At 43.5% G+C, this 24519-nt stretch overlaps 1 protein-coding gene across 2 annotated transcripts in view; it reads right to left on the reverse strand.

The window, feature by feature from the left end:
• atrn (attractin) overlaps window positions 1–24519 on the reverse strand; it is a 162872-nt gene that overhangs the window by 77024 nt on the left and 61329 nt on the right. Inside the window, exons 17-25 of one of the 2 annotated variants that reach the window (XM_080413852.1) lie at window positions 24056–24241; window positions 21871–22116; window positions 21293–21430; window positions 18770–18863; window positions 17659–17711; window positions 15454–15548; window positions 12624–12702; window positions 12011–12165; window positions 1851–1912 (exon numbers count right to left, since the gene is read on the reverse strand). In XM_080413852.1, coding sequence (XP_080269978.1) covers window positions 1851–1912; window positions 12011–12165; window positions 12624–12702; window positions 15454–15548; window positions 17659–17711; window positions 18770–18863; window positions 21293–21430; window positions 21871–22116; window positions 24056–24241 — 1108 coding nt within the window. Of the gene's footprint in view, window positions 1–1850; window positions 1913–12010; window positions 12169–12623; window positions 12703–15453; window positions 15549–17658; window positions 17712–18769; window positions 18864–21292; window positions 21431–21870; window positions 22117–24055; window positions 24242–24519 lie in introns of both variants that reach the window. The other variant, XM_080413851.1, reaches the window with a different exon arrangement.

The following is a 24519-nucleotide window of genomic DNA, read 5'->3' on the forward strand; positions in this document are numbered from 1 at the left end:
CCAACTTTTAATGCAGGGCTCCCAGCCCCAAAAAAGCCTTAGATCAAAGCAGCCCGGGTGAAAGATGGGAGGATTTTCAGGCGACGTTTAAAAGCGCTGCTTTCTGAACATCACAGCAATCGCTCACACTGGCTGCTCAAAAAAACACCCCGATTCCTACAAATCAGCACTATCAAAGCTTTGTGTGTGTGTGTGTGTGTGTGTGTGTCTGTGTGTGTGTGTGTGTGTCTGTGTATCTGTGTGTGTGTGTGTGTGTGTGTGTGTGTGTGTGTGTGTGTGTGTGGTGGTAGGTGAGTACTTCTTTGAGCATTAACACATTGCATGCCAGTCGCGTAGATCTACGCGAACCTATTTAAAGCCGCAGCGTGCCAGTCGCGTAGATCTACGCGAACCGCCGATTCCCATTGAAATTGCCCCAGGTGCACTTTCCGAATTTTTTTGATCCATTTCCGTTTCCGGTCGGAAACAGAATTATTCGGGTTCCGGTTTTTTCGATCGTATCCGCTTCCTGTCTGGGATCCTGTTTAAAACTCGATTTTCTCGGTTGTTGTTTTTCTCCTCGCTGATCACTGTTTAGCGTTGATCGGCTGTATCTTCAAGATGGCGGCTCGCATTTGGAAACTGTTTTCGCTGGCCGTTTCTCAGAGATCCGCTGTGTGTTTAGAACCAAATGAACGCGCACTTTTAACTTATTTAGCGAGGTCTGTGGCGACATGAAAAAAACAAAAAAACAACAATAAAACGCTGGCACTGGTGAGTACATTATGAGATTAAACTCTGGCATGGAATGTGTTAAGGTGCATGTGTTTGTGTATGAATTGTACGTGGCTACAGGATCAATAAAAGCACTATGACACAGAACTCTGTAATTTCTTTAAGGGCATTGTGCAGCCCAAACACAAACTGCTTCAATGGCCAGATTCCCTTCAGGGAGAAGGCAGGCATGTGGGTGGACACACACACACACACACACACACACACACACAGCTATAAGGGAGGCACACAGATTATACACACAAACTGCATACACACTCGCATGCACACACATCTCAAACGGTTTCCCCATTTTTGGTCCTGTCCAGTTCCTTAATCGATAATACATTACAGCAATTCCTGAAGAGGTAGACTCCAGCCCTGGGATATATATTGCATTTTAACACATGCATGTGCACAAAAGCAAGTGTGTGTGTGTGTGTGTGTGTGTGTGTGTGTGTGTGTGTGTGTGTGTGTGTGTGTGTGTGTGTGTGTGTGTGTGCGTGTGCGTACACACACAGAAAATCTAGTTCAACCCTTGATTGGGGTCCATTTAGATGATTCTAGGTGGATCACAAAGTGTGTGCATGCACACCGGTATGTGAGCGCACACTTGCTGGTGCACATAGTAAAGTATTGACGTGTTTTCTCTGATCTTTCCTAATTACATAAAGCAACAGCTGTCATATGTCTACATTTATTCAAACCGAATTCTGAATAGACAGATTCAGTAATGGATAACTTAAGATGTTGCTCTTTGTTTTCCATTCTGTTATTAAAAGAATTAGCATATTATGTATAATGGAATATGTCCACAGTTAATATTTCCGATATATAGCCCTGCCTTTTCACATCCAATTTATCACCCCAAGAGAATAAAATCCATCACACCTTCAGCAATGTATAGCTCATACTTATGTACAGTATGCGGTCCAGTCACCATAACAGTATAACGGTGAGGTGTTTTGACTGTGTGGTAGTGGAATGTGTGTGTGTGTGTGTGTGTGTGTGTGTGTGTGTGTGTGTGTGTGTGTGTGTGTGTGTGTGTGTGTGTGTGTGTGTGTGTGTGTGTGTGTTTTAGGCATGGTGAGACTCACCTGAAGAACGTGACAAAGAACTGCACCAGGTCCATGAAGTTACTGTGCTGGGAGAAGGCGATCTGCCAAGGAGAAAAGACCGTGAGAGACGAGACATTATATAACCACTATAATTATTTTTTATTATATATTTCTATTGATGATTTTGCTTTGTACTTGGCAAAACTCTTCATATAACATCCATGTCAATTAAATACATCGGAAGAGACAGCGAGAGAAACAACACAAAGAGTCTAAAAGCACCACTAGCCGCCCCTAGAGGTTGCACTGAACATTGATGGACAATCCAACAAATCCAGCCAGAAGCTTTCAAAATATGATTGACAGATGGACCGACATCACCATCCTTATGCCTAATTTATACTTGGTTGCGTGCCATGTCAAACACCAAAAACAGTAGATCTGCAAGCTTGCAGATATCCTATTTTCTGTGTGCTACTCTGGCAGGCACCTAACAAAAAATCCCCCGTTAGAACTCTCCCCCTAAAAAGACAAGAGAGAAAGTCAAGAGGAAATGGCAGAGAGAGAGGGGGAAAGTCAAGAGAGAGAAACAGAGACAAAGAAATAGAGAGACAGGAAAACAAAGAAGAGAGGGAGGGAACAAAAAATCTGCTTTAGCGACTCATTCCAAATGGACGGCTCAGCATTACTGTCTCATAATCACGCAGACTCCAAACTGACAGTGACCTTGTAGCTCCGTCAAAAAGAAGCAGGGGAGAGGAAGAGACAAATGTCGCCTCTGCTTGGAATTACAGGCATCACATGTTTTATGTATCATCTGCTGTGCGTTCAGTCAAATTCCTCTGTGTTAATTTAACTGAATCCTAAGGGTACATGTGGACACACCCAGAGTTCAATTAAGACTGAGGATTTTCACTGTGTTTACAATACATCTACATGGGGGCCCCCTGCACAGCGTCTGAGGAACTTTCACCTGTGCACTTCACAGTAAGAAAAGTGTACATGTGCATGTTAGCCGTCGATACGGGGGTCCCGTGTTCTGTGCATCAGTATGCACGGTTGCAATATGTTAATTGCAAAACTGTTTGTTTGCTGTGCTCTTAAACAGCATGTGAGGTCCCATTATTCTTGTACCTGTGCGTAAGTACTTTGTGCACTCCGTTGCCATGGAAATCATCCAGTCCATTCCCTGTCCTTGTGTATACTTTGCGAGGCCGTATTGTGTTGCTATTGTCGCCTGCAAGCATATCTCTGCACTCAATGGTTCTACGTTGTCCCCTTGCACAGCAGTTGAGGTCCTTCTGTCCCTGTACCACCCATGTCAGTATTGTGTTATGCAACTTGTCGATATGTCTCACCGCTCTGTCCTATTGTACTGTACGTGAGGTCCTGTGCTGTCCCCCCCCTGCACCGTGTATCAGGAAGTGCTGCACTGCTATGTTAGAGGTCAACACAGCTCTTGCACTGTACAGTACTTGGTGTCCTGTGGTCCCTGTGACACGTGTGTCTGGTCCTGTATGCAGTGTTATTGTAGAAGCTGGTGGTGGGTCGTTACACCAAGGCCACCAAGGCAAATTACTGACCATTCATTACAGTCAGTGAATAAAGTAATTTTTTACTGATTAACATATTATTAACAGCTTGCTAACTTGTGTTGAATGCAAGAGCCCAGTTTTTTCAACTTCTATTCATTCCTCATGGGAAATTATACTTTCCCTCTTTTTCTTTTTTGGTTATTTCTTTGCGAGTTCCAGATCACATTCCCCTTCAATTAAACATGTGAAAAGTCAGCACCTGAGCTGCCCACGGAGCCACGCAAACCTTGTTTTCCTGCACGAGTGGGCAGACAATTCTCTGCGTAATCATCATCAAGAGCAATCGTACTAATGACATCCTGTCTTAATCAAGGTTGCCAGGGGTAGAGTTTCCAATACCTAATGCACCCCACCCCCCCGAGCAGGCCATACCCCTGCCTGGCACAACAGTGCCCCTCTCTGGCCAAACAGCGGTACTGCATGCCAGACAGCAACGCTTGCTCCACTTTTATTCACTCACACAATAACGGTTTCACACAAGCAGTCCTTCTCTGCGGTGACACTTCAGACCAGATCACCCATCCCTGCTCATTATTATTCACTCCACAAAAAAGCACCGAGCGATTTGCATATGATTTTGCAGGAAAAGAAGGGAGGGGGATAAAAAAAAAAGAGAAGAAAGGAAAAAAAGACAAAAGCTGGAGGAAACGGCTGTGCTCACGTCAGTCTGGGCTTATGAATACTTAATACGTGCTCAGTACTCTAAGTAGGATAGGAGCATGTTAAATTACAGTGACTCGGTGCAAAATGAAATAACAACACAGCGCTTATAACCATGGTGACCGCTGAATGATAAAGGGTAATGTGAAACGATGAGCCAACAGCACATGACCTGAACATACAAGAATGAAGTAATGTGCATTCATGCACACGTTCACGCACGCACGCGCACACATGCACACACACACACACACACCATGCTCTGCCATGATGAAGAAGTGTCAGTAAAAAAGGTCTGCAGGTCTCATTTCCCTGCGTGTCGGGACCATCTGGCTTGGTAATGTGTTGCTGTTGATTACTGTTGAGGTGCAGAACCCTCTGTGAGATCGTTTTCCTCCAGACAGTTCAACACCGAAGCGAGCCTCAGAGCGATAATGTGCCCATTGAAAACCTGCACTGATGATGTCATCAGCATGGGACGGGGGGGTAGTACACAAAGACACCAGATGTGTAGCGGAAACTTGTTTTTCATGACTAGCCCTGATGATGTTTCCTAGACCAAATGGTGCAGGCAGAGGTGATCACGGCAAGAGCACATGGTGCTCATTACTGTCTGGATCATAACTTCCTGTCCTTGTGTGTGGCTCCAACACTGAGTGGGTTACGGGTTCTATTCCATGTGTTGCTCAATGGCCCATTTAGACCCAAGGCAGTATCCAAAAAAACGCCTTCTAAATCCTGACATTCTAAATCCTCAAATGTGTAATCCCCCCAAAAAAGAAAGAAAAGATGTTGGTATACTGACACAGAGGTGTTCCCGGCATGAAAGGTATAACATATAGGTGTTCCAGGTCTTAAAGCATTGGGGGTCCCATTGGTTTTGTAGCGTGACACAAACCACTGACAGGATAAGGGGTTTGAAACCCCGAGCTGTGCAATGGGTGCAGCACAACGCTGACAGTTCAAAGGGTCTGTTTCTGTTGTACCCCAGCTGGCATAACCCTGGCTGTAGAACTGCCAGGGTTATGGGTTTCAATACGTTCCTCAATAGGCAGACTATAATAGCTCGGTCCACCCATGCTAGAAATGTGCACACTCAGTACAGTAAGGCCTTTTAGATGGAAGCTGATGTTAACTGCCGTAGGGCGCACAGAGACACCAACTGCAAGGGAAAGCTGGAAAAGTGCAAGGATGGTCAAACCCCCCCCACCCGCCCCCCATCACGCACACTTTTCCATTTCTCCCCCTCTCCTCACTTGGTTTCCGACATTGCACAATCTGAAACATTCGGAAGTGGTGGGTCCCGTTTCTCCTGAACACACCTTTTTGTACCAAGTTCCACCCACTTCCTCAATGCTTGCTCCAAAGCAAGCCAGATTTTATTTTTGAAATGGCCCTGAACCAACAATGTGCTGAACACAGACAGACAGACCAAAGTGCTAATACAAATCCTCCCATACAGCCTCCATATGCATGGCAGAGGAGCTGTTTTCGGGGAAATTATTCAAGGAGCTTTCTTGGATACCCCTCCCTTCTTTCCATCTGAAGGGAAATCTTCTCTTTTTCTGCTATAATTCTGCAGTAATTTGTAATTCTCTTGTATAATAAAAAAAGGATTAAAAAAGAAAAAAGGAAAGAGATAGTACTGAAACAGTGTGATTACTAAGAGCAAAAGCTTAAGAGTTATCATAGAAAGCCTTAAGCTGGCGTTCTGAAACACTGCATGCCTTCGTGACAGCAGCCCAACAAAGCTATCTGTGTCCCCGAGTGATTACAGCTGCACGAGGCTCTCCTAATGACGCCAGAGCTGCCTTCAAGGACAAAACTAACACCGTAACACGTATGGTTGCTCCACAAAAAAAGAAAAAAACTACGCTTTTGGTGTCCCTGCATCATGTCGGCCACGCTTCGCCGATCATGCGTAGCCCTTTATCCGAACGACCAGTCGCACAGTCTGTACAAAGATACGCAATAACATTGATGGTAGCGGCTAATCTTGGGTTTCAGCCTTGCGCTGTCTGTTGTCACTGAGAAACAGGGCTGATGGCGGGGTTGGCGGTGAGCAGTCGGGAGAGAATGAGGTGACACTCTTGCTATGTGCTGGGCGGAGAGTGGCTCTTTAGGGAACACCAAGGATCTTCAAGCAGAGTCACCACCACCGCCACTGCCAGCCTACTGCCGGGCATTCATTCTGGAAGGAAGATGCTGTCTCTAATGTCTTGTGACAGCCGCTTGAACCGCAATGGGTGTTTCAGAAGAAACGTATCCTTATCGGTGTGAGGGAATAGGGGGCTTCACAACAGGTTGCAGATAGATAATAAGGAAGTCATGAAGAAACATGGGCAAGGAAGATGAGGTGTAAATATGTTATAATATGCCACCATCGAAGAGAGAGATATACAGTAGAGACAAAGAGAGAGAGAATCATAACGATAAAGGTGGTGCCCACGCATGTACACGAGTACACGGTCAGTATGGAACTTCTAACTAAACCTTTGTCTTAGCCCATGCTCTGCACGCATGTATAATATGTGTGTCTGTGCATGCACAAGTAAGTGTGCACAGCCGTGTTCTGCATGCCTGAGTGCTGCCGAGTTTGTGCAATGCCGAAGACCAATTGAGAAGATGATCCCTGTACATAATATAACTAGATCATATCAGACATCAGCACCAAGAAGCAGCCATCATGTAACCCGTAACCACTTAAACCCCATGTGGTTGACCGGTGTCCCTCAGGGCTCTATACTAGTGTCTTTTCTGTTTTATGTTATTGTGAGGAAAGCTTTTCCTGAAAATAGCCAATCGACAAGCTCACAACGCGTCGCAGCGCGACGGATGCTGGGGTTTAAGTGGTTAACGCTGACCCTGACATATAAGCACCTAATCACACAAACACACCCACATGCTTGAACAGCAGTCTGGCCATGTCTGCTGCTCCACGGAGGGTCCCATTATATTGGAAGGCGGTCCTAATCTCTACCATATCGTGTAGACTGTGGATCACTCCTCTTTATAATGTAATTACTCTGGCATCTAATTAGAGACACCATTAAATTCAAATCTATTCTTCGCCACGAAAAAGGTTAGGGAGGGAAAGTAAACTGAACAGAGAGCCAGAGAGGTTTTGGCTTAATCTGATCGATTTAGCTTTGATCGTTAGAATTTATTTTGAGTGATACCCCAAGGTGTCCGTCCGTTTTCAAAAGATGGTGCTCGTCTTTATAGAAGCGCTTCACTGCTGTCCGACAGATGCTCTCTTCAGAGGTGTTAGAAACGGTAACATTTTACATACGCCTTATGGGGAAAAAAATTGCTTTTCATTCCGACATTGTGGGACCATGGCCAAAGTGTCCCATTTCTGAGTAATAAGCTGTGTGCGGTTGACTTTAATGCCGGCTTCTGGAATGTGAGTGGCACAGGTCTCAGCTCTGTAGATTAATCTACCATATGTATAAAAGAAGATTAAGAGAAAGAGGGGGGAAAAGAAACATTCAAAAAGCTCATCCTGTGTGAAACGCCCCGATTAGAATTCAAAATAGGTTCGCGTTGGATGCGCTCGATGCCTGCGAGACCGCTAGAGACAGACGAGCTTGTGCGTGCACAAGGACACACAAACAGACACAGTCGGGGCTGGACTTCCTACCTCGTGAAAGACAAACAAAAACAGACAACCTTGTGATGCTGGAGAAGAGCGAGTGAGACAGAAGGAAAGAGAGAGCAGGCTGTATAACTGCACAAACTATAATGCAGTGTGGAAAAAGCTGAGGAAAGCTTCTTTCGTGCAGCCCACTCTCAATGCAGCATGTGTTTCAACTTAACATTCCACTTTGCCCTTGTACTTTCACCACTTTTTACAATCCATTCCTTAACACTCTGGTCCCCCTGCTGCCAACTCTGGAGGACCAACCACAAACAAAACAGACACACACACACACACACACACACACATAACCCAGAGAGAGGCACACTCCCAACAACCATTAACAGCAAGGACAGCATGTGAGAGGGACAAAGGCCGAATAAAAACAGCCTTTATGTGAGAAAGAGACGATTGAAAAGAAGCGAAATAAGAAGATGAGAACGATGCGGTACGGAGGCTGTTAAGGTAGTTGAAAGTTGGAACGACAAATTGAAAACTTTACCTCGCCGTCGAAAGTAAAGCTCCATGAGCGCGAGGAAGGAGAAACACACAAAAAAAAGTCACGCCAGCAGACCTGAATGCTACGCTTCAAAAAGGAAGAGTGGGTTGAGGTGAGGAGGGGCGATGGTGGTGGATGGGGGTGGGGGGGTCGGTCTCTCCTACATGGTCCCACCCAGCAAGGGAGACGTGAGACAGGGAGAGAGGGTGTAGAGCAGGAGGTGTTGAGGTGGTCCAGAGGTGCCTGGAGGGTGGAGCAGGAGTGGTGCGAGACCCTCTCTCTCTCTCACTTCCCTGCTCTGTTCTCAGCTCAGCTAGGTGAAGCTGTGCAGCTGGCCTATAGACCTTCCTCTACTCTTCCCTGTAGCTGGCTGGCAGGAGCCTGAGGCTTGTGGGGCTGAGCAAACCTACACACGCACGCACACACACACACACACACACACACACACACACACACACACACACACACACACACACACACACACACACACACACACACACACACACACACACACACACACACACACACACACACACACACACACACACACACACACACACACACACACACACACACACACACACACACACACACACACACACAGCAGGACATGGAGGATGGAGGAGGCAGGCAAGAGGCAGTCACCCCTTTTTTTGGGGTGGTGGGTGGGGAGAAGGGGATGGAGGAGCTCAGCCAAATCACTTCCAGAACCTGGTCGGGCAGGCGTACATGCAGGCGGCCGATGTGGAGAGCTCTCTCTCTCTCACACACACACAACCCAAACACACACACACACACACACACACCCCAAAGCCAGAGTGAGTATGCTCTGTTCTCCTCCCTTGCTAAAGCAGAAGCAGCCATTCCTAGCTGGTCATTTCCTGTGACAAATCTTGCTTTTATGCAGCACAGCCACTTTCGGTCCCCTTTCTCACGCCATGAAATAAAAAGTGCACTCATGTGTACAAACTCATACATCGAGTACAAATGTAGAGGCTAACATTGTTCCCCCTCGGATACTGCTGACAGCCAACATCCGTCTGATTGTACAATAAAGGTTAAAAACTTAAAGGGTAAAAATGCAGTTCTATTATTTTGCTGCAGTGTGATATGATTAGAAGTCGCAGTGAATGCCCTTTCCCTTTCCTATTATTTTGTTAACTTTTCCACGAACAGTGCAGCTATCTCTAAGTGGCCTAACTATCATGTGATCCTACAACTGATGACGTGTACCAATTTATATCATGGACAAAATAGCAGATCTACAAGCTCGTAACGCAACACATTATTTTCAGCGAAGATATTTAAATGTAGAACGAAAACAAGTCAATAGTATAGAGCCCTGAGGGACTCCGGTCAACCAAGTTTGGTTTAAGTGGTTAAAGAAATTGGAGATGCACGATGTCCATGCATGTATGCAAATCTCATCTCAGACATACACACACACCCCCCCCTGTGACCCACGCAAATACTACATCACAAGTTAGACGTTCAGACATTTAATTGTATTGATATAATTGAAATAAAACTGTTTAGTCATGCAAGTGTTGAGATACAATTGTGTCATAAAAGGCACAACATACTGTAGCACAACTGCAATGTTGTGTAATTGCATTTTAAATGTTTTTTAAGGTGCAGTAGAGTCGTGGTGTACATGCCTAAGACGAAATATTTTAAAGTTGCAGCGACATAAAATAGAACAGCTATCAGTAAAAGTAGGTAAGGATTAGCCCAACTATCAGTGCAAGTAAACTCGTGCCACCAGACTTTCCACACGGATGAAAGCCTGGTTTTCATTACGAACCGACCAGTGTGATCCGGTCTAGGCCACGCCTTCTAGAAAGTGGTTTCCGGTTGGCGCCACTTTGTTTTTGTTCCCCCACATGAATGGCGGATCAAGTAATCTTGTTTCACCAGTCGTAGCCTGGTTCCATACCATAGACCCCGCCCACTCTCTGAGTGGACTGCCTCTTGGTCTGGAGTTGTAAATGTGAACCTAAGACTTCTCCGGTACAAAATGCGTAGTCCAATGAGAGGCGGAGGTGGGCGTGGGGATCCCTTAGGATTGGTTTAGGGAATTTCTAATCCCCTCCCCCTTGTAATCCCCGACACTGGAGCCAATTTCAGACTGAAGCTCCACGCAGCTTCAGTCTGATAATCAGGCTACACCAGTCGCGATACGAGTTCACAGTCTACAGTGCAAGTAAGGATTGGGGTTCATTCAATCTGGGAACCCATCGTCAAAAAAAAATAGAATGTTGATAACAGGATGTTGGCCCATTTGGTCCACCCTCAGCCCTCCTCTTCCCGTGGGGCGCCTATGTTTTCATTCCCACTAACAACATTTCTCCCACGGAACACTAACATAATTTCTCCCACGGAACATGGATGTTATAGACGACAAGCGTTTTGCTAGCGTACTTACGAGAGTTGCTCAATTACATAACATTGAACATGTAAAACCTCTTCAGCACATTTGTTTGAAGTATTTGATAGATCGGCGAGTTTCCAGTGGGAACACATTAGAAAGCAAACGCACAGATGTAAATCCCGCCCACTACATTTGATTGGGTAAAGCACTGGGTTAAGTGAACCTGTCACAGCTATGACAGTACCTTGCTGTATATATGGGAAGATCTATCTGCCACTGTAGATGTTACTGTATTTCCGCTTGGGGAACTAAAGTGAAAGCGAGCTGACCCCAGAGCCTTGTGCAAATAAAGCAATTAGTGGTACTAAACACTCAGCCTTACGCCAACATGTCAGTGTGAGGCTACAGAGAGAGCAGTGTGGATGATGGGGAAGGTTGGGGGTCTTCTGCTCTCTCCCGGTCCCCACCCAGTCTGCACACAAACACATTTCCTTTCCTCTACTCACACACACACACACACGCACGCACTTCCTGCAGATCCACATGTGAGAGGGGCCAGTGGGTACAGCAGTAGCTGTATAAACACAGGCCAGCAGAACACACAGGCTCATTCACTGCTGCTTCAACACTGCACTCCACTCACATCCATGTGTAGGAATGTGCGTGTGCGTGCGTGAGAGAGAGAGAGAGAGAGATAGGGAGAGGGAGTGTGAGGCTTCTATGTGAATGCACAATATGTGTGTGTTTGAGATCAAGTGTGTGTCCATATCTATATGTGTGTATCTGAGGGAAATCGAAGGTTACACGTGTAAGTGTGTACAAGCGCGTGCATGTGTATTTGAGATGGTGTGTAAGTAAGCAGCTTGCAAACATGCCTCCCCCTCCATCAGACTCTACATTCTGCGCCACTCTTCTATCCAGAGCAACATGCAGCACAGTTAATGCATTCCCTAGTGGGGGTGGGATCCTTCAAACCTGGTGAATGCATACCCCACTGGGCTATACAGGAGAGTAACACATCTGCTACTAATGTGTACACTGTGCATTAAGCCAGTGGTTCTCCAAGTGAGGTCCGGGGACCCACAGGGGTCCTTCAAGCCCTGAAGTTCAGGGGGGGTCCAGGGGGTCCCCAGCATCGCAACAAGTTGTGCTTGTAGATCCACTGTTCGGAAAAAAAATCTTTTGGAATAACACCACAAATATATATTTTTAAGGGGGTTCTTGGCACAAAATCCTTTTAGATGGGGATCCGCAGCCAAATACATATCAATTTGGGGGTCCTTGACATAAAAATCCTTGACATGAGGTAAAGCAGGTTTCATCTTAGCGGAATATCAAGTCAGGAGAACTCCTAAGAAATGCTTTTTTTGTTTGTTTTTATTGCAGGTAATCATAGTTGGGAGACAGGAGCCATGTTGTCTTGGCCCAGCTTACCTGGATCTTAATGGGCCAGGTGAAGTTGCTGACGTAGACGAAGAAGGTGATGTTGGGGTTGTTGCGAAAGTCGAAGTTCTCATTTGAGAAGGTGTCCTTTAACTCCTTGATGTTACTACGCGACACAATGGGGATTTCCTCCCCTGTTTGGGTGCCTGCTAAGAGGACAGCAAGGAGGAGGAGGATGAATACAAATAATAACATGGAAGGACAGGGATGGAAATGGTAAAAAAAGGAAAGGATGAGGGATGGGAGGTTAGAAACGTAGTAGCGAAAAGTAGGGAGGGAGGAAGGAAGAAAAGAGAAGGGGGGAAAAGGACGGATCATTGGTGAACAGTGTAGTTAATGAAGGAAATCAGAATAATCTAAATTAGGGACCTTTTATGAAATTGGGGAGGGGGAGATTATCTAGTACAAGCTGATAAGAAATTAACTTGAATTACAAAAGAAAATAAAAAAGAACATTCATTTCATAGTCAGACCCAACAGATCCATTACTACTACAGTATTTTCCACTCTGATTATTAACAAGTACTGGCATTTGTCCCCATTCTGGTCAAAAACATGTGAACTTAACTACATTGGGGTGAAATGGGCTGAAGTGAAGTCCTACCAGTGAAACTGGTGGCCCAGGTGATGTTCAGGTTGAAGTTCTTGGACGCATTGATGAACACGTCCAGATCCCTGTTCGGCTGATAAAAGGAGGACAAGGACATGCTTTAACCACCATCATCACCCTCCTCATTAATGCCATCATAATAAACATAACCACATGAACCCTTGCATCCCTATATTGGGCATGCCATGATAAGGCTAACATTCAGCAACAATAGGCGGACATTTGGTGAAAATCTGCAAGCATGCGACATGTTGTGGACGTTTTTGTGTTATCCTTTTAGCCCAAATGTCTGACTGTACCTCGTGCTGTTTACATTTCTGTGATTCTGCCTAATAAAGTATTCAATCAATCAAAGCTTGTAGCTAAAAGATTTTGTGTAGAGGCAACAAAGGAGGGGGGACAGAACAATAGAACTAACATAGGCAGCATCGATTATTTGGTCTGTTTACAGAGCCAACCATTACTTTGGTGACAAGGATACCGATTGGTAATCTGTATCCCGGAGCACATATGGACAGCATGGTTGGAATAATAAGACAATTCTGCCATATTCTGCAGATGAATATTTTATATAATCTGAATGAACAAATGCAGTGGTGCAGGGAGAATGTGCCAGCTGAAAATGTCCATAAAGATGACGGAAGAGTCATGTTTACATGCATGTCAGTGACAATTTCTGTTTGGAACATGTACCAAATAATACAAATAATAAATATTTGAACAGTTCAGGAGAGAAAGAGCAGAGTCAAATCCAAAATAAAATTAAAAAAATAGACTGAACATTCTGCCTCGTCTGGGCTGGCTTTTATATGGAGCCATCTATTTGGAGAAGAAATGCTAATCACACATCTGCAGTATTGCAACATTTGGACTGGTGGACCAGATCCTTGTGATTCTACTTCGTGTCCAGATGCTGGGACCAGGTGGCTGAGTGGACAAGGCCTCCTTTGCCGGGAAACCCAAGTGCATGACTGCCAGTGTTCAGCAGTACACCAGACCACACAGGCTATTAACCAAATCATTTAATCTGGGCCATTGTCTGGAAATGCCTCTCTTTCTTCAAATGAGAAATGCTGTGTACTCAATGGTGATATTTTCCTGTGTTGGAAAACTAGTCCATGCGAGTGCATGAGGTCAGATGGACAATGCACCACAAAAATGTATCATTATGTAAATTCAGCTCATTATATTATCATTACACGTACGACATAATTTGCAACTCTTACACCTGATTTATACATATTTCTAGGCCGGTGTCTCACACTGAAAATAACATATATCTACAAGCTCACAACGCGTCACACTGCAACATGTTATAAGCTTGTAGATCGGCTATTTTTGATACAAGACACTATGCGCAACTAAGTACAAATCAGGCTGGAATACATTTAATCTACTTTCTCTCAAAAGTTCAGGTGAATCATTCGGTCACTGTGCGAGAGATGATAATGTATAGTTTTTCTCTATCATTAGTAAGCTGGCTACACAATTCTCAATGTATCCATTTGTAACTCTTAACACATTAACTGCCAGAATTATTTTCATATTTTTTTAGCCAGTGCCAGAGTTTTTCAATGGAAAAAAAAAAGTACTCAGGAGCCGAAATACAGCATTTTTAAGTTTTAAGTTAACAAGGAAGTGGATAGGAGTCTAGATCTTCAACTAATCATATCTCCTTGGTCTTTGGGTGAAATTGGAAAAAAAAAAAGTAAAAAAAAACTTCACGTAGATCTACGCGATTGGCACGTGGCGGCTTTACGGAGGTTCGCGTAGATCTACGTGATTGGCAGTCAATGTGTTAAAGAGTGCACACGTGGGTCCATCTATTAACATTTGTACACAATTAAAATAAATGAACACTGTGTATGACTTGTGGTAGGCTGTCACACTGGTTCCTGTCTATGTGCACTCCGAGTGACGTGATGTGATCAAGGACAGCTTTACATTTTGTCCTATACATTTCTGTGAAATTCAGAGAAATTCATTCATGCACAATTTCCATGTTTATTTGTATTGTGTGTCCATTCTGCTGAGCAGAAAGTGTTCGCTTTAATAAGGCTGTTTGATTTGTTCCTTGTAATTTCACATCACTCTTTTTTAAGCCTTGTGAAGAGAGATGCTAGCCAATTACAGTTATCACTACTATTACATGTAGTACTACTACCACAACAATTACAGCTTCAAGAACTGCTACTAAAATAATTGCTACATATTACCTACCGCCATGCCAATTACTACAGTACTATAACTTACAAATACAACTTCTACTACTACAACTACTATCACTAAAACTATACCATTACCATCTGCTACTACTGTACTACTACCTACTATTAACAACATCATGAGACCTACAACTACATACAATACAGTTACAGTTACCATAACAACTAGCTACAGTTATAATCACCACAGCAACTACCTACAGTCACAATAAGCTACTACCACAGTAAACAGGGCAAAAACTGAAACGGAAAATAAATTGTTGCTGTCGGGTGTCCAGAACTGTTAATTTTCAAGATTAAAAATTGAAAACAGCAAAAGTAGCAGACAAAAAACAGTAGACAAGCTCAAAACGCGTCGCTTTGCAACTTTTGTGTGACGCTATACTATAGCGTATACTATAGTATGATCAAGTAGGGTATTCATTTACGAAAAACCTCTAAAAGTTAGAATATAAGAGGTTAGAGACAAGAGGTTTCTGCCCAACAGCAACAAGCCTCAGCCTGCAGAATCACATGCACGCACAATATGAAGCAAATTAATACAAGGCCGACAGACTGACAGATGCTGTGACTGTGGGGCGTAGTGTCGCACAACGTACCTCCTCGGGCGTGGCCACAAAGTTGATGGCGGTGTAGTAGCGGTCGTCCTCCTGAGAGAGGCTGAAGGTGAACTGGTAGTCTATCAGGAGGGTGTCTGTTTGAAGCCCAACAACACGAAGAGAGTCAGTGCTGTGTGTGTGTGTGTGTGTGTGTGTGTGTGTGTGTGTGTGTGTGTGTGTGTGTGTGTGTGTAGAACAGATCGCCCACTTTAGTTTTCAAAGTGAGCGACAAAGCAGTACGAGTGTGTTTGTGTTATGAGAAAGCGGTCATTATGGATAGCGTGCACGTTCCTAAAGAACTGCTTGCCCACTCTAGTTTGAGAGTCAGTGACTGTGCGCGCGTGTTATGACACAATAGCTACATTTGTCTTGCTCAAATGTCAGACAAATACATTATGACAGAGTGTCTGCTTGATGGCTAACAACAGGGAGTAGGTCTTTGCTGGGTGTGCATGTGTGTATGCAAGAGAGACAGATAGAAGCATGCTAAGTTTTTAATAGCCCACTCACTCTCTGAATGTCACAAGTATACTCAGTCGGCAGGGTGTCTGTTCGGGAGGGAGTCTAACAGTCAGTGTCTGTGACGTGTGTGTGTTTCGTTATGACAGCATTGCTCGCTCGCTCACTCTCATTTGAAAGTCATATTACAGTACATATTCTGATATGTCTATAAGGAGGGCCTCTGTCTGGAACCACATCAACGGGGAGAGCGCCTGTATTGTGACAATGCGTGTGTGTGCGTATGCGTGCGTATGCGTGCGTGTGTGTTGCAGTTCGAGGTGACAATAAGTGGAATGGAGTAGAATTTTGACAGGCTGCTTAGTAATGTGTGTGTGTGTGTCTACACAATCTACACAATGTCTGGACTGTGGACAGCTCATGTCGTTATTAAATAACTGGTTTATAGCAAAGTATGGCTAGATACACTAATGTGCTTTTGTGCAAATTGCTCGATAATCAAAAAAGACAGAGGAGAAAGAGGCAGTTTAGCATATTATGCTAATAAGCAAATCATCTAATATGGTGAACTTTCATGGTTTTTGGCATACAGTACAAGTACAAATTCTTCCAGGGAGTACTTGAACCAAATTTGGTGCAACTCGAGTTATGGTCTTTAAAATACTGTTTTACTTAAATTATAGCACCTTCAACGTAGCCAATTTAAACCACATTTCCTAAGGTGATCCTTGCTATAAATATTTATGATGATTTCGCAAAGTTTCCAGTCCAGGAAAAAAACATTCTCCCACACACTGTCGCCTTCACTTGCATAATAGAAAACTTTATAAAATAACGTCTCAGTCCATGTGACCATCTGGTTATTTTGGCAAAGGGAAGGAACATCCTAAATAGACACACCAAGAGCACCTGGAGGCACGTAGGGCATGTGAGGAAGACAGCGTTTTTTCTTATGTGAACTGTATTTTTGTCTCCTATGCACCTGTCACCTAGGTGTGCAGAAGCTTCTTTATCTTGAAGTCTCAACGGTTTACTATCTTACTGGGAATTGAGCAAATGTATGGAGGGAAAAAAGAAAAAGGAAAAAAAAAAAGACCACCATGGACGTTTAATGCCCTCATAATAATTTTCTTGAATAGATTTAAATATACATTGCTCAGACAAAAGAAAAGTCTGTCAGTGAAGCGAAGCTTTGCCTCCTGTACTGGCCACTTTTGACAGCTCATGACCCATCATTCAGAGGTCCTATTCTCTAACAAAGAAAGATAATTCTGATAATAGCCAATATAGTGAAAAAAGCATGAACATGGAATGGCAGAGCTCGTCTCTGTCCACGTACTTAAAGAGTCTATTTTGGGACGTGCCTGCCTCATCGCCATTTAGCTGACAAGTGAATGTTGCCTCTCAGCATCCGCTGTGTGTACTCTGGAAACACGCTACTGTTATCGGTCCCTGGTGAAATGACTGTCATCAAAACGCAGATAAGAGAAAGCCAGGGGTGGCCTTCTAAAGAAAAAGAAAGCCTGCAGCATTCTGCAATTTTTGCTTTTATCTGCAGCTCAGTTGTTCTTTTGAACCTGTGACTTTACAAAATAAATAAATAAGGAACCTCCTCCATCAAACTACTTTGATTGAAGTGCCTTGTCGTTGACCTGAACAAAGACGTGTTTGTTAAAGCTCCCTGACAATTACGTCTTGAAAAGATGTCTGCCTGGTTCTGAAGGCGGTAGAAGGAATTACACTTACAGTAGCATGTTCCTTTGAGGGGGTTGCCTTGGTAACGGTTCTCCACTTCACACCTGAAAGCAAAAAATGGTGAAAGGTGAATTTGTTTTAATAAAATTAGAGAAAAGGGGGAGATGACTAATGGGTAAAAAAAAATGGCAGACAGGGTGGAAGGAAAGGGGAGGAAAATATGGAGAAAGAATGAGGGAGAGAAAACTATGAAGATTTAGGTTTGGATTAACAATGCAGGCAGAGAGAGTGACAGACCAACAGCTAAGAGTCCTGGACCAGCAGGCAGAGGAGTACAATACGGAGCGAATAATAAATAAACAACTCTACTGGTCCTATGAAGCTAGAAAGTATAAGACAGAGCATGAATGATGAAGATTTAAGTGTGGCTAAACCAGGCTGGGGAGGTAGTTCATATGTCACACAGCAGGGACAACGCCACATGTCCTGACCTTCAGCCATGCAGCCAAGAGAAACATTGAGATGGAAGAGAGGAGTACAGAGGGGCGTGTGTGCGCGTGGTCATGCACACACACACACGTTTAAAATTATCTTATTCTCAGATTTACAACCATGAACTCCTTGTATGACCATGTTTTGATTGGGTTTGATGGGCCCATGGGTTATCCCAATTACTGTATCTAATAAAATGACCCATATAATCATTTTTCTTCAAATAAAAACAAGAAAAAAGAAATCAGCCGAACTTTGAGTCACAAGGTTTCTCTGCAACAGTAGCAACATAATGGTAGCAGTAGACATTGTACGCGTGTATGCTATTTCGATACCGAAACTATGCAAAACCACAAAAACCATGCCTCCATCTCTGTGACTGATGCAGTGGGAGCACTCGTTTTGGTTCACGCGATAATGCGTTCCGTCCACCGTGGCTAGCCAACCTGGACGGCGCTCATTGACGTGTGACACCATTGTCTGCTTGGCGAAGGCACGCCTCACAAGCCTCAAGTCCTGCCATTGATTTAAAAAGTCATTGAAAAAAAAAACCTTGCACATGCGCAGGGCGTTGAGTAAACCAAAGCGAGCGCTCACCCAGGAAGTGGAAGAGGTAACAAGGAGAGAAGGACAGGGGACAGAGAATAAGGACGGCTGTAGGGAGACTCACAGGTGACAGCGGTCCCCTTTAATACCCTTGGTGGTGCAGAAACACTTCCCATTCCCAGGGTTACACATGCTGGCGTGCCCGTTACACTTGCAAGCTGAGGGAAAACACAACAAGTACAGCTACATGTTATTAACCTTTGTAATTAATAATAATATATTTTAATTGTACTGTGCTTGTTCAAGGTACTCAAAGTGACTAGGAAGAAAAAAAAGAAGAAGAAGAAAATGAATAAAAAACAGGTATACAAAAAAATCCCTCTCATTACATACAAAGATCACAAGAAGAAAGAAGATCTATAATGAAAAACTACACTGCACTCAAAGCATCACCAAAAAAAAAGGAAAACCTATAAGACAATCAAGGTTGGCTGAAGCATGAGATGAGCTATAAGTGAAAAGCTGTGAAAAGCTGTAACTTTAAACAAGCAGAAAATTATCAGCTTGCCCGGCTTTGCCAGGGTTATTGCTTTGCCAATCAATCAACCATTTTCAGGTTACGGTACCGAGCATTGGCTGTGTTATTGCATGGGTGAAATAGGCTCCTCGCTCCCTCTCTCTCCCCCTCCCACAAAAAATACAATGGTGCTGTCACAATTGGGATAAAAAGAATTCGTAAAGTAAAACAACTACAAAACTACAAAAACAACCAACAATAACCCTACACTTTCAGCATCACAAACACAAGTTGTTGAGGAGAAATGCAACGACTTTCACTGACTTTAATTAGGGATGAGTGCAAACTCTTGATTTGACTATTAAGTACAGTAACACAAATTGGGACACGGATTCAAAGGTTTGAGGTAAAAAAAACAAAACCAACATTTGAAACAAAAATGTAAACACTTTATTCGGACATTACACTAGTCCCTGATATTGCGTTGGTCTCAAATATTACACTGGTCTCAGATATGGGTCTAAATACTGGTCCAGCCAAGACAGCACATGCCCTCCAGTGCTTTAATTAGGGCAGTAACAGTGTATATCTTTGATTAAACTTGTATCTTTCCTCTGATGCCCCTGATTTGCTAGTTGTGTTCACGGCCAACAATGCAGGGACGCTTCTTTCTGTTTGATGATTTATGAACTGATTTTCATGACAGATGTCTCTCATGGTAGCCAGTAGCCACTGGCAGATGGAAGTCCCAACCATCACATATTTATATCTATCATCATCTATTTTGCAACAATACTGTATACAGTAGTAGCTGCTGTAGAGGTTCCCCCTATGGGCATTTGTCCTGTGTCTATCCTGCATTAATACTATATACACACTACTACAGTAGTAGTTATTGTAGAAGCTCCCTTTGGGCACACATTTCTTGTTACATTTATCCTGCATTAGTGATTGGTGAACAGTACGGAAGTCCTTTGTTTCGATTTTTCCTGCACATCTTCCTACGGGTTGCAGTAATGTATACAGTTGTTGTAACAGTCACCCTTGATTTATTCTGCATGAAATCTCAGAGCTGTACAAAAACCCCATGTTCTGTTGAGGACACAGCAGAAGTACAGCAGCAGTTCAGACAGTAAATAAAGGGCCTCGTCTGCGAGTGTGTATGTTGCTCTAGTTGTTGTGAAAGCATCTTGGCTTCTATGCCAATATGAATCATGTTACAGAACTGTATTATCACTGATCTGTGGCTTACTGAGTAAGTACACGTGGCTCTATAGTGTGACAAATACTCATACATGAAAAAGCTCCATCCCCAGAAATACGAAAAACTAAATTGATAATGCTCAGTTCAAATATATATAAGATAAATGGAGAGCAGGAGGAGGGAAAGCCAGCGGGATAATCAAGAACTCTACACATGTTTAATTGCTTGATCTAAGCCGAGATGTGTTGGTAATGTGCTTTGCACTCTGGATCTAACAAAGTAAGATTGATTTTACACGTCGTCAATTGAATGCTTCAATAAAGCTTCATGAATTGAATTGATCGACTGACTGTCACTTTCAGCCACGGAGCAAATCTATAATATCCCCCGAGGGTCACTTTACTTTACAGCTTGGAGCTAGTAAGCACAAACATACGATCTCACTGTAACAGTAGAGAGAAGCTAAATGAGGCTACATAGGCGCTTATTGACTGATTGATTGACTGTCAGTCTTGGCTTGGAGTACAGTAAATCTTTAAAATCCCCAAAGCACGCTTCACTTTATAGCTGGGAGCTGGTAGAATGAGCAAACAGTGTAGGGGTTTGCGGCACACGCATCCCTACTTCCAAGGTGTATATGAAGAAGTGAATAAAGTCTAAAGAGGTCTAAACTCTGGCAACACTTAAAACAAGCAAACATAACATAAGCACAGTATATCAGAAAGCTTAACGAAGCAATGCAGAGAGATTGATTGGTTTACTGATTTCCCCACCGTTTGACCGCCGCCCTTAGAGGATAATAAATATTTAACATCCCCGAAGGAATAAAGCAAACACACACAGTGCCGACTGTGAAATACCAACAGCCTTAATGAAACAATGCAGAAGGACTGAATAATTTATTGATCGACTAATTGACAACTCACGCTGGCAGTTTCCCCCGTTTGTGGGATCTCCGTAGAAACCGGAGATGCAGCTCTCGCAGTGTCGCCCGGTCGTCAAGTCTTCACACTTCTCACACACGCTCTCGTTGACACACTGGCTGTGGCCGTTACACTGGCAAGCTGTCACACCGGACATTGGACAGTGACGAGTGTAGGATGTTGACGAAATGGAAGAAACATGTCAAGGTGAGATGTCCACTGATGGACACATGCGACACAATGCTGGTGGTGATGAAAGTTAAGCACGCTACCGTGTTTATGTCTTTGGAATTAACTCCACATTCTTATGAGTCTTATAGTGTTTGGCTGTGTGTTCATAGTATCTTGTCTGTTACCACATACAGTATACAGTAGTAGATTAGTTATTTTGTCTACATACGGTATTATGAACATGATTACATTACATTACACTGAGCAGGGTTCTACTTTGTGTATTTGTAGTGCATTTCATTGTATTCTGTTGGTGTGTGCATATTGCAATGTGTTCCTGTGTATATTGTATTATATACCATTTCCTTTAAAAGCTAAAATAAATACATAGTTAAAAAGAGACTCATCACCTGGACAGTGGATGAAGGACCAGTTGTACTTTGCTTCTCCAGGACACATGCTGGCATTGAGGGCTGGTTGGGGACTGGAAGGGAGGCCAGGCAGGGTGGAGGGAGCGGGGACAGAGGTCTGGAAGGGTCCCCGATATGAGCCCTCGATGCACTGGCCCTTCCCTGTGTTACTGGGGTCAGTGCACCAACCGCAGCCCGGCTGATCCAGACACTGTCCACAGGTCCTGTATCCTGAGCAGTTCTCAGCTGCAGTAAAAAGACAAATGTTTAAATTAAATTGCTATAGAATAGCAATTTTTTTATCAGGTGACAGGACAAAAAAAAAAATTTGATTTCATTATTCATCATATTAAAACTTTCACCTTTTTTGTTAAGTAAAAACGTGTCTCTAAATGTTCCACTAAAGAGTCTCAAGCTACCCATCTGATAGGGCTTGATCAATACTTGGACATTGATAGCTTGGATGCTCATGACAAGACAATTGCCGATTATCTGGCCACAGTGGCCAGTGAAAAGTGAATGATCAACACTCTCCCTTCCCTCTCTGATTACCTTCGCCTTACCATTGAGCAAGGCACTTAACCCCTGCTCAGTAGCAAAGAGTGTAATTTAGTGGCTGGGCTGTTCCCAAGTCGGACTATGTCAGCATTAGTTGCATTGATAGAAGGGGAAAAAAAACAGATCAGCATAAAATCTGATGTTTCAGCACAATGACTTCAAGCTATTTTAAGCTTGTTGGCTTAATGAAAAGCTTATCCTACAACTGTACACAAGAACTTCAACAAGACTTAACATTTCAAAATCTCAGATTTTTTATTGAGTCTAGCATCGGGTTAGGGTTGGATCTAGCATTGGGTTAGGCCAATTTATGCGTAGTGCAACGTGCTAATCGACACTCAAAGCATAAAATGGGCCTTTAGCGTTATAGCCCAAACTCTACCAGTTTAGTGTGATTTTTTAATATATATATATATATATATATATATGTGTGTTTTTCATTGTCTTTGCTAAAATGTTGTTACACAATTCAAAATGCATGAACAGCCTGCCCTGAACTCTTGCTATTAGTCTTCTTTACTCCCGCCATTCCTCTTGAGGCCTTTTAACCAGGCCTTTGTTGCAAATAAGAACTTGCTTCCTAATTGAACTGCCTGGTTAGATGAATAAAAACAAGCACATTAACAAAAACAACAACAGGGCGCTGACTACTACACAACAGATAAAAAAGCAGCTGGGGAATGTGTTAACAATATACATTATGTTCTAATCTCCAAACGTGTACCCCTCAAGAGGCCTTTGAGCCAGACCTTAATTGCACCTGCCTCAAAGGTTAAAAAACAACCTTGTCATAGCCCCCCCCCCCCGCGCTCCCCTGTCATCTATTGGAAAATCGTAATTAAAATGGCGTCTGCATTAAAATAAAGTCAAAGATTTAGATGAACTTGGCTGAGTCTCTGGAGGATATTGGGTTATTGCCGCAACAAAGGCAATAGAATAGATCATCAGAAACATCAGTTAAATGTCATTACATAGTGCTCCAATACATAACCTTCAGCAGGAGAATATCAGTATGCAGACTTTATTCTACCATTTCCACCTTAATTTTCTTTATTATGTGTATCTTTCATTTGTCCTTAGTTTACCAATCTCTCAAAGGCCAATTCAAAAGTCACGTGGGACTGTTCTGGCTTATGTGAAGGTTAATGATGTGGGTTTGGGAAGAAAAATAAGTGCATGATAATTACCTGAATTTTCTACTTTTGTAAGTCATTGAGCCGACAAAATACATCCCTTTGAAGTAAGGGGTCAGCACACAATGAACCTTTTTTGTTTGTACTGTACGTAAATGAACGTTAGACTCATTACTGTTCAAAGATATAAAGTCTGCCCTCTTTGAGCACTTAAAGCATCATAACCACGGACCAATTTATATGTGTGAGGTTCCCTTTGAACTTCACGCGTAAAGTATGCCTAGTTTTTACTTAGTCGTAAGAGAGTGTCTCACGACGAAAAGAGCAGATTTACAAGCTTTCGATAAGTCACATCGTAACAAGCTAATGAGCTTGTAGATCAGCTATTTTTGCCCCGGGACACCGTCACATGACTAAGTATAAATCAGGCTATATGTACCAACAATGACTAAGTTACATCCAGGGCAGGAAGGAGGAGATGACATTATGCTTACGTGGACAGCTGTTCATGGTGTACCACTCCATGCACTGTCCAAAGGGGAAGGAGGCAACATAAGCGTTGGAGTCGACACACTGCTTCATGTTGCTGCACCACATGCACTCTGAGCTGCTGCTGGTACACTCGTTGCAGGTGGCCCGCATGGCGCATGGCGTCCGACACTGCTTGGCACTGTGATTGGCTGGAAATAACAGGTTGGAGACGAGTTAGGTTAAAAACTAAAAGAAAAGCTTATAGTATCATGAGTGAGTAGTACAGCTTTAGCATGGGGGAACATCTAATGGAAGATGAAGCCAAACCCTGGAAGTACTAAGGGTGTTAGGTCTCCATCTTATCTTTCCGTTTTATTGTCTCCGCCAGGCCGAAAGGCATGGCGAGAGAGTATGTTTTCGCCCCTGTCCGTCCGTCCGTGTGTCCGTCCGTCCGTCCGTCCGTCCGTCCGTGTGTCCTGTCTGTGTG

The sequence above is a fragment of the Gymnoscopelus braueri genome (assembly GCF_963280865.1).
Source record: "Gymnoscopelus braueri genome assembly, chromosome: 19".
Classification (NCBI taxonomy): Eukaryota; Metazoa; Chordata; class Actinopteri; order Myctophiformes; family Myctophidae; genus Gymnoscopelus; species Gymnoscopelus braueri.